Genomic DNA, 11,562 nt, shown 5'->3' with positions numbered 1-11,562 from the left:
AAATATCAAATAAAGCAATAATAATTTTGTTGGCAAAAAAGTAATCCTGCCTGCAGTGCTGAAAAAAAATTACAATCAATCTGTTTCTCAAAGAGAACTTCATGCCATTCATCCAAGCTGCTCAATAGGATCCAAAAAGAATTTTCGGTTAGAGGCAATGCAGCATATCACATGAATAATAGATATTTTCAAATCTTGTATTTCTACTTAAATGCGACATGATTTGTTATGATTAAAAACAGGTCATACAAATTTGAAACCAATTCACCTGGATCATTTCAATAGAAATTGACCAACAATACCAAATCCCTTAAATATGAAAGTGTTTATTTTTGTTTGTGAGCAGATTTATTCATGAAGTATAGAATCACTGTAATTGATAGAACTGGTGTAGGTGGGTATTGGTCAATCGTGAGGGTGGGTATGACAAACCTTGGTAAACCTGGCACGTAGATGACTATGTCGTATCAAGGCAAAATTGGCACACCCCTTTGTAGGTGGGATCTAAAGCTGGACCAGAAACATCCACAAAAATGTGGTATCCAGGTAATTTTTATCAACGTCACATCTTAATCAACTGTGCACGTAAGGGTCTCGAGGACCTGCTTGAGGACCCGCTTTCTTCCACCCACATTGCCATAGCCCTCCATTCTGACGAGGAAGCAGTATGTGTATGACTGAAGATGACATGCCAATGCAGCATCTAGGTGAACCCTCCACCAGGTCCATGGTGTCACCGTATTAAGGAAAACCAGACAACGCACTGTGTAGTTTCTGAGCAAGTTCTGCAGGGTCTCGGGGATACTGTATTTAGGTGAACCGAACAGACCTCTGATGAGGCAGTATCTCGGTGAACCCCACAAGTCCCTGTTGACACTGTTCTTAGGTGAACTGGACAACTGTTTCCAGAAGGTAGACCTTTATAAACAAATGCTGATGTGGTATCTACATGAACCCCACAAGGTCAAGGGGATACCGTACTGTCAACCAGACAACACACCATGTGAACCCTACAACATCATGGGGATACTGTGCTTTGGAAAACCGAACATCCCATTACATGGTATCTACTTGAACTCTAAAGGGTCTTGAGGACACTGTATCTAGGTGAACCTGACGCACGCTTTCTTCCACCTGCACTGGGTACACCACATGTCTCGGTTCTCCATACCGTAAACCTTGCGGCATTTCTTCCCCTCCGATCTGATCTTGGGTTGTCCAGCTGAGCTGTGAGGGGCCGACTTGTGGCGGACTCTGTTCCCCGTGGATGGCTGTTTGTGAAGGAAAAAAAAGGGATGGGGATTAAGTTGGCCTATTGGTTTAACAAGTCTGGTGTGAAGGTTTGTGAAGGAAACTTGATGAAAATCATGTTGAAAATACAATACAATGATTGAACAAATTTTATTCACCCAAATTACATTTATTCTATTCATATTTCACATTAAACTTAATCATCATTCTATTTTTTTTGTATTTGCTTTACTTCATTATCATTTTTATTGATTTATTCATGTTTCGTTCATTCTTATTTTTTTTGAAATTCTTCTTAATTGTAATTTTCATTACTTATTTTTAATTTACTAATTTATTTCTTATTTCATTTTTTTTATTTCTTATTTCATGTTCATCTTCATTATTTTTTATTTTTTATTTATTTATTTATGTTTCATTCATTTTTTTTTTTTTTAATTCTTCTTAATTGTAATTTTCATTACTTATTTTTAATTTACTAATTTATTTCTTATTTCATGTTCATCTATCCATCCATGGACCTACTAGTAAGTCCATGATCCATCCATCCATTTATTTTATTCATCTACTTAAATTATTTACATATTTCTGGGGGGGGGCAACTATCCCCCTTAAAACCCCCCATCATACATTATAGATGACTTACCTGGGAGGGTGGGGAGCATGAGGGAAAGCTAAATGATGTCGGAGATGACGTGACTGGGCACCAAGAGAACGAAGGAGCTTGGGTGCTGGGAATACTCACTGGAGATGCAATCTGGAAGACAGAGAGGGAGACAGAAAGATGGAGATGGAGAGAAAAAGGGAAAGAGAGACAAGAGAAGAAAGGGAAAGAAAGATAAATAGAGGGTTGGATGATAGAAAGGAATGGTAAAAATAGAAACAGAATACAAAAATAAATAATGTGTATTTTGTTACCTTATCTCTTTAACCAAATCAGCTGAGAGAGAGAGAATCATAGAACAGCAAGCAGTGTAAGGCAATCTCAAGGTTTATCGTTTCATGACTGCTTATAAAAGCAACATTAAACAAATAACACCTTTAAACAATTACTATTGACATGAGAAGATAAATATTGATGTAATGTCTGTTAAAAGTCCACCGAGACAGACAAAACAACATCAAATGAGAACTCTAGCCCAATGCAATAGATAATACAAATCAAATTTGAGTTGCAGAGAAAGAAAAGAAAACATGTTCCAGTTTTTACTCATAAGACCTGCTCATTACAGAGAAATTTTGAAAACCTGTGATTCCATTTCATCAACAATGATTATTTTAGAAATACGTAATTTTAAACTCTAATGCAGAACTTTCTTTTCTATTACATCAGCAACATCTTTCAAGTGGGTAGGTACAGCCCACATCCAGACTTCAATCATCCAAAACAATATTGGGGTATTTTATTGACAGACTGCATGCCTATTCACAGTTCAGTTTTAAAACTCAAAAGATGCAGCTACACAATACACTGTATAGATGTAGAAGTTTTGAGTGCCAAGCTGCTTTCTAAACCAAAACAGACCCAAAGGTTAAAAAGAACAGGCGGGTTTTCCTCTCCTTCCTGAACGACATTTGAAACAGGAAACACGATGAAATCTGCTTGGCAAACTCTACCTAACTTCCTACGTCGCTTCCAAGGTACCCTTTACATTGATTCCCCTAGATCCTATTAAAGCAGAAATTTCTGCAACACTTTTCCCCCATCTCCTGTCCTTATTTTCAGTCAGCTTTGAAAATGGCATGCTCATTTCGTCAAACTTTACTAAAAATACACGATATTTTGATTTAAAGAGTTAAGGATTCACTTGTAACCTTAACTGTTTGACAATCCTCTTTTCAATCATTCTTTAAGAAAGAAAGAGCAATCTATTAGAAGAGTGGTTCCAATATCTAGGTCAACAGTGACCAGCTTAATAACACAGATGAAAATGTGTGGGTGTATACAGGGGCGTGAGAGGACGTGTTTACAAACCAAATATTTTATCAATCAATCTGTTTAGGTCAGGCAATTCAAAGAATCAAATCGATTCAATTGAAACTGAAAACAAAAGGTTTATCGAGATTTCAAATCGGGATATGTTTCCAGTGTTGTAAATTCAAGGCCGATGAGGCGATTAGCCAATAGGCTGAAGGATGGGAGCTGAGATATCAACATGACAAAAATATAGTTACCATGGCGATTGCTTGGTTGGGCAGCGAGCCAACCAGAGGTGGGTTGGTCGAGTCACCGATGACGCTAGAAGAAACGATGTCACTGGACGTTGAGAGATGTCGCCCTCTCTTGGAGACGATGGGAGAGGGAGAGGACACCTCCATTGGTTTTTGAGAGATGTCTTGAGGGACACTTGGGTGGGCGTTCTGAGAATGAGGGTGTGGTAGGCGGCTCTGATCAAGGACGAAACCGGCGGATGGAGGTGGTGATGACGTGAACATGTTCGCAAGGGTATCGGAAACAGATTCAACTGTAGTATCAATCTCGGTGTAGTAAAATTCCTCTTCGTGATCACTGTATTCCTCCCCTTCCTTTTTCCTGCAAAGAAATAAAAAAAATAAGGTTAAGATATCTATTATCTTAGTTGCCTTTAATTTTGTTTAGCAGTATGTACTAGAACTGAAAATACACAAAGTAAAAGCTCCATGTCCAATTGAATTTCAGAAGACAATGAGAGAAACAAAGGAAGGAAAAGAATATCAACTGTCATCTACTCAGATTTCAGCAGATATCAAGTTACATTAACTCCATGTCATAAACATTATCATTCATAACATTATAACATTTTGATCAAATTTCAGATTATGTGAAAGCAACAAGATAATATGATCTTTATCTTTTTATGATTACCTTCTTCTCTTTTGTATAAATGGAATAAACATATTTCAAGGGATGCAGCAGCTAAAATGATGTCATACAAATCAACGTAACAAGATACCAGTGGTAGATCTAAGGGGGGGGCACAAGGTGCACATGCCCCATCTATGTTTAGAAAATTCCCATATTGGACATGGACATTTATCGAGCCAAATCTCAGAAAGATGTCATTAACAACCCCTCTTATTGCAAAATCCTGGAACTGCCACTTGAGGTACATTTACCAGAAAAAAACCTGCAAAAAACAGGGATGATAATTGCTTCTTCTCAATCCATCTTCCAAGGACATTAGAGTCTCAATCTACATAGGTGGACTGGAGCAATTTGATTATGTAAGGATTACGTAACAAGTTGTTATTTGTGAATCGCATCAAGTGAGATATCATAACGTTTACAAAATTATTTGTAAGAGCTTAAGGGGATAGAACTATGAATTATTATGGTATGACATAAAACTAAAAATATCTCTTCAAATCCAATTTTGGGGGCGAGTTTGATGAGCCATCTTGGAAGTTATTTCACTATAACAGGCAGATGGAAGGAATTCAGCAAAAAAATGTGAGAAAATGGTTTAATGAAATATTTGAGAACCTTAAAAATTACGCTATAAAAAAAAATAAGGACACAAATCTTTCTGAATTTTTCAGAAACATAAACAAGATAAATACCTGTTACAATTTCATGTAATTATGTCACAACCCCCCCCCCCACACACCAAAAAATATGGGCAGTCCTGAAATTATATGTCTCTACTAGCTAGTTGACATGAAAGGTGTAATCTTGATTACACCTTTTCATGATTTCTCCTTGATTTTATGAAGTGTGGTGAGGATATAGAAATAAGAGTGGGGGGGGGGGTAAAAAAGTTATCATTTCATGGAATGGCCAAAACATTGATGATCACACGAAGGAGAGAATATATGAAATAATAAAAGGCCATGCTCTAACTGCAAATATATTTTGAGCAATAGTTTTGCACTATTTTTTTTGCAGTAAATGCAATGATAGTAATAATTAAATGAATACACATAAAGGGAATTAAAAAAACAACAGAGAAGATCAGAGATCCAAAAGTAATAGACAGGTTTTATTCATTTGGAAGATATCCAAATAATAATTATTATACTACCATCACTTTTCAGGTAGAAATGCATGGAAACAGCTGGGTGTTCCATTATCTACAGTGCACTCATCAAGATGGCAAAATTAAAATATGCAACTAGGCAATTTAATACAGCAAATCATTTTAAAAATTGTACTACTCTGAATACAGATTTACACCATATGAATGAACAAAATAACACAGTTTCACCCATCATTGCTTGCATTTCTTTAAAACTATATATTTTAAAATAATTTCTTTGTCTGGCATGCAAGCTCAACATGGGGACTCGGGTGCAGAGAGCATTTTATGCATACCGCTCTGCTTGCATTAGGCCAATATATATATATCATTTAAAATCAATAGCAATGTGAACTTCCCCCTTCATCCCTTCCACGGCCCCTTGATGGAGTATGTATGCTAACATTAATCTGCTTTCATAGCAACCACGTCGATTGTTATAACCATAGAGTGGAATATATCTCATCCCTGTGGAGATACAAATATTTTGAACAGCATAAAGGGCTGAAAACTGTATTAATTCTGTGATAACCACATTTCCACCCTTTTCCAATGGAGTAGTTAACGATACAGGGACAGATGCATATAAACAAATCTGACAAATAAGATAGATATACTACAAAAAAAACATTTGAAACAGTGGCATAATGAGTAAACAAAAATGAAGGGGGTCACACATGGTGTACTGGGCAAATTTTCTAAAAAGCTGCGAGAAAGCTAGGCAAGTGAACAAAAAATTTCACCTCGCCCCCCCCCCTTATCTGTAGACTGTTGGTGCTATATTATATGAAACATTTCTCCTTGCCCTATCGAACGGGGGAAGATACCACACACTGCGCAAAATATAAACCAAGTAGCAGAAAATAGGCAGATAAATTATTCATACACGGCCAAGGATAAACTGATTTGAATCTCTGTCAGCTTTTACCGATGAACTATTGATCAAGATTTTTCAATGTGGATAGTCAATTTGGATAGGCAAGGTTGGGTAACAAAGGGTGCATGCTCTTTGAGAGGTTTGATAATTGGAAGAAAAAAATATTGACAGAATATCTGTTGGAGGCAATCCTTGATAAAGAACAGAGAGAGAGAGAGAGAGAGAGAGAGAGATAGAAGGGGGTAGAACTAAGAATGGGTGATAGAGGACAAGAACACAATGAAGGCATTGAAAAAAAAAGAGTTGAAGCAAACTTATGATAAACCAAAGGAAGAGAGAGAGAAAAGTAACTAGTGATGAATAAAGAGATAGGATAAGAGACCAACAGAAAAGGAAAGAGCAAGAAAGATCATGGTAGTTACAATATAAGATGGAGAGACAGCAAAATTTTCACATAATTTTTATCTGCCGGAGGGGCGGGGGATAAGTGTATTTTCCAGATTTCATGAGAAAACCAAACTGCACATGATTAACTGTGACACAAAATCATATCTAAATCACCTGATCAGAAGAATGGAAGGTATTGAGGTAGTGGTATAAAACCATACCATATGGTATGTTTCCTAACGTACTCCCAGGTGCTGCAAACGAAACCCGATTGCTGGATTTGGAGCGCTAGCAAAGGTTCACTGTCCGACATGATAGATAGAAACCTTGATGCACGATGGACATCATAATTTTGAATTTAGTCTAATCATCAAGACCTGAATTGGTCAATTACCCAATCAGTTTTGTTTCGAGTACGACAAAACCTCAACAAAAGATATTTCTACACAGAGCGCCAGAAGTTATATTGCTGGGCATGTTTGTCTATATCATATGAATCAAAATGAAGGGAAGTAGACAAATATGTATATAGTCAGGCTTTTGGTCAAGTATAATATTGAGGAATCCCCCATCTTGATTCATTGTGGTTAAGTCTAAACTGATCAGCATTTTTCTTCTTCCGAAACCTATACCAAGTGTGTGTGCTTGTATATATGCAGCAAAGGACCCTGGGAAAATTGATCCGATACCATGATACCTAGGTTGATTTAACCAACCCTTTTCTCTGTTCCTGTGCATGCATTTCATTTTTCGCTTCCATTAGGGCTTTAGAAATATAAATAGGACTACCTTTTCAAATAAGATGACAAGTATTTTAGGTATTATGTACTTGTGCCAACAGTGAATTGATTTGGTTGGGAGCATCATCATTACTATTTTTTTACAGGAGTTTCAAGGGTCTGATATTACAGACTAGAGGGAAGTTCAATGACACTGGATGGTGGTGCAAAGATGAGGAAAGAATGGTGGAAATGGACAGGTTTTAAAAAGGAAAATAGAAAGTGGGCATGATTGAGAGAAAAGAATGAAATGAGTAATGAAAAATTACATAAGAGTGAGAAACGAAGCTTAGTGAGAAAGAAAGAAAAAGGGGTGGGGAGGGAGAAAGATACACAAAAATCAAAAGAAAACCCCCCAAGAAATGAAAAAAAACATAATGGAGAATGAGGGAATGATTTAGAAACAACAGCTTTGCCCCCCCCCCCCCGGAATATCTCAGATGAAAGGGAAGGGTAAATTAAAGAAATTGTTGAAGAAAAAGAAAAAAAAGAGAAGTAATGCATTTTTATGTCAACAAAGGGTCTAATATAAAGTAAGAGAATAGAGAGACAAACAAAGTAAGAAATTCTGTAGAGAGGGGAAGAGAGAAAATCTAATGGAGTAACAGAGAAATAATCAAGAGGGCTAATAAATAGAGACATTGGGACGAAGAGGAAAAAAGCTTTGACAATATTGAGGCCAAGGATGAAGCAAAAAGGGAGAAAAAAAAGAAAGATGAGCTAATACTCTCCCGATCCCCGGAAAAATCAGTATGCCACAACCACCCATTTCCATAAATTAATCTAATACCTCTAGCAAGTGCACAGCGATCTTGTACGTGCATGAAATATCTGCATTCATAAGTAATTAGGCTGATAAGCCCTCATCTGAAACCAGAGGCCACAACAAAGAGTGGGTACGTTGGGCAAAGCAATTTCCTTGATCGCGGGCACAATGTAACTACGCATGAAAAGTATTGCGAACTCGGCAAACATAATTCCCTCTTAATTTGCGCACAATGCTAACAGCCACCACACAGGAACTCCCATAAAATGACGAGAGTATTATTGCCCTAAGCGCTCAACCAGCAATTAGTAAGATGTTTCTGTATAAGAGATGTTATGATGTAAATCATTGCTATGACTACTCCAAATTAAATCACATGTGGGGAAAAAGTTTGCAGGCCGAGGGATAATTGAATCACCGGCAACCGGCTTTCCTTGGCACTGATTCAGAGTGCTGCTCTTTCAAGGAGCATGACACGGTGTTTACATTTGGAGTCCTTTTATAATTCCAATAAAAAGAAACCGATCCTTCTCTTTATCCTAATTCTTTTGTGTAATATTTTCTTTTTATGCCATGTTCATCTGGCGCAAAAGTGGAGTGAGCAATGATAAAAGTCAGTCTAAAAATAGCTTTCTGATATGCAGTTGGCATGGTGTGTATATCGTCCAAAACATCAACATGCATATCATAAAATTAAAATGCTGACAAAAATAGATATCTGTTCATACCATTTCTAAAGGTATTTTGAATCATATTTCTAAATTCTATTCATGTCTCATTTATCTGGCATACAAAATGTAATGGGGGCGGGGTTATAGTGTTTTTTTTTTTGGTTCCTTGGTGACAATCCTAAACAACATGAATTTATTCCTCATGCTACCTACATGTAAAAATGGCAGTAGAATGAGGATAGCCGTGTAAAAAGAACCAAGATGCAGAGATGGTGCACACATTACCATCTCCGAGGTCAAAGGTCATTACCTGAGGTGAATAGTCCTGATGTGTCTCTCAATGCCTTGGACAGTAGAGAGTGTTTTTCCGCATCCCTGCCAGGTACATTTGTAGGACGTCTTCACAGATGGCTGCAGAAAAACAAAAAAACGAAACAGAGTGTTACATAAAATCATTATTCACTATTTCAATGCGAAAACGTAGAGGACTGCTACTTAAAAAATTAACCATTCACTATCATATGCATTATGCCAATGATCCAGCTATCATCTCAAAACCTTAATTTTTTCAAAAACAGAATCCACAACAAATATCTCTTTCTGTGTCTAACTCAAAGCATGCGCTTCAATGGCATCATGCCAATCACATAAATATTCATCCCATGACAACATTTCTACTTTAATATCTCATATCTATTATATACTGCAGGACAGGTTTGGTGAGAGAGTGGTATAAGATCTTGTAATTAATACACCATACACGCACTGGCCACTTGCCAATAACGTTTGGGTACCAGTCTCTTTCACATTCCACTCAAGAAATATTGCTTTAATTCATGTGATCTCTAGGTTTCTAGTCTCGCAAACACAGTTATCATAACTAATCTATCATTGTGATCCCAAAAACAATATCTATTGGAAACCAAGACTGAATAAAGTCCAGCTTTGAAAATATTAGCTGAAATAAGGCAATTCCCCTTTTTTTCAATGAAGAATTAAGTCAAAGTTTGTGCTAAGAAACATTCTTAATTCAATATCTTTTTAAGTTTCGATGGTGTCAAGTGCTGGTTCAAAGTTTGAAGGGGAAATATGTAAAGATTACTTTTCCGTATTTACTATATGTGAAAAAACAAGAACCCCCCCTCCCATCTTCTTTTTTTCCAAACGTACCCCTTCTCTTTCTGGATTCTCCTATCAAATTTTACTTTACTATCATCACACAAATATGGACAAGCAACTTGCCACATCTTCTTGTAAAAACAACGCAGTTCTTGGGGAGAGAGATCATCTTTCCATTTTCCCCACTTGCTGAGGTTTTCTTCCTATTTTTGGCAACCACGTTCTACTTATGTTTCAAGACCCCATGTCATCCCACTGCGTGCCCTAATGTATCTCCTTACCGGGCTATTCCAACGATCCTTCTTACCCCTTTGGAAATACAATGTTGGTATTCTGCACAGCTCAGGAACTGGAGCCCGTTTCACAAAGACTTACAATTACTGTAACCTTGCCATTCTGTAAAATCCAACGAAAACCTTGATTGTGATTGGCTGTTGAGCCAAATTTCCATGGAAGTTGGCATAATGCTAGAGTTGAAATAATTGTAATTCCCCAAGAAACATGCCCCAGATCATGACTATAATGAATACTTAAATCATTCGCTGGTATCCATACAATTTTATCACCAAGTCTGCCAGAAAATCTAACGATTTCCCTATAACATCTAATTATAGATTTTATCACTTTGTTTGTAATCAGAGGAATAAGGATTTGTCACACAAAGAGTTGAAATTAAATGCACCTCTAAGAATCAATTGCAACTGCATATTCAACCAATCAAAAGCCTGCATTCAGGATTTGCACTTGATTTTTCAAGTTACGTTTTTAAAATTCCACCCTTTCTTTAACAGGCCTTTGATACAAATCTGTCTGTCTGTTCAAAAGGAAAGAAAAATTCATCTCAGGATCATTATTTTTGTTTTAATTCAACCAGGCATTTACTTATCTCACCATTGAAAGTATTACGTCATTGATCTTGCACGTCGTTTGAGTTTTCAACATTGGGTTACTAAAGCGCATCATTACGATAGGCCTACCTAGCATACTGCATTGAATTGAATAATTCAACTATGAATACTATCAAAAAATAAAACACATCTGTTCAAATGAACAGAGACATAGTGATCAAGTTACACTTGACTGTGGTACACAGAGCCTTACTAATTCGTTATTCAGAGAACAATAGTTGTTTCGTAGGGAAGAAGGTCAGTTGATGAACTTACATTTGGCAATAGAACATGGATCAATACAGACAGAGAGAGAGAGAAAGAGATAAAATAACCACGGAAGATTACATTTATTCCGAATTGAAAGTGAAGGTGAAGAAATTAAATTTCTTTTCTTATGACACAATTTGAAACAACATCTGTTTAAACAAAACATAGTGATTGATTTCTACACAACTGCGACATGATGAGCACTAATACATGATTACCAAGCACAGTTCATTGTTTCAGAGAGAAGTAGGTCGGATTGCTGAACTTTCGATTGCCAATAGGACATGGATCGAAAGAGTGCGAGAGGATGAAAGCGAGAGAATAAAGGTAGGAAATAAACAGTTATTCAAATTGAAGGTGAAAAAATATGCAGTTGTTTGAATTAAAGATGACGTCCATCCCGAGTTCCTGACATTATATCAGTTTTAATAAAAACAGACAAAATGAGGAACATTATACCATATGGATTTTACACAAGTGCATGTAAAAGAACCACATAACTGTATTGTCAGATTTTACCTTTACATTTACAAGTTACAACCTCTCTCAACACTCTTTAA

General features: G+C 36.7%; 1 protein-coding gene across 1 annotated transcript in view; it reads right to left on the bottom strand.

The window, feature by feature from the left end:
* Positions 1 to 764: 764 nt before the first annotated feature.
* The window catches only part of LOC121418212 (zinc finger protein 704-like), a 34,193-nt gene continuing 23,395 nt past the window's right edge, over positions 765 to 11,562 (bottom strand). The window contains exons 5-8 of the mRNA XM_041611952.1: positions 9,037 to 9,137; positions 3,427 to 3,784; positions 1,898 to 2,008; positions 765 to 1,271 (exon numbers count right to left, since the gene is read on the bottom strand). Of these exons, the coding sequence (XP_041467886.1) occupies positions 1,104 to 1,271; positions 1,898 to 2,008; positions 3,427 to 3,784; positions 9,037 to 9,137 (738 nt within the window). The 3' untranslated portion in view covers positions 765 to 1,103. The remainder of the gene's footprint in view (positions 1,272 to 1,897; positions 2,009 to 3,426; positions 3,785 to 9,036; positions 9,138 to 11,562) is intronic.

This window comes from Lytechinus variegatus, chromosome 1, assembly GCF_018143015.1.
Source record: "Lytechinus variegatus isolate NC3 chromosome 1, Lvar_3.0, whole genome shotgun sequence".
Classification (NCBI taxonomy): Eukaryota; Metazoa; Echinodermata; class Echinoidea; order Temnopleuroida; family Toxopneustidae; genus Lytechinus; species Lytechinus variegatus.
Note: the sequence above shows the minus strand (reverse complement) of the source record. Positions and strands in the feature narration are given on the sequence as shown.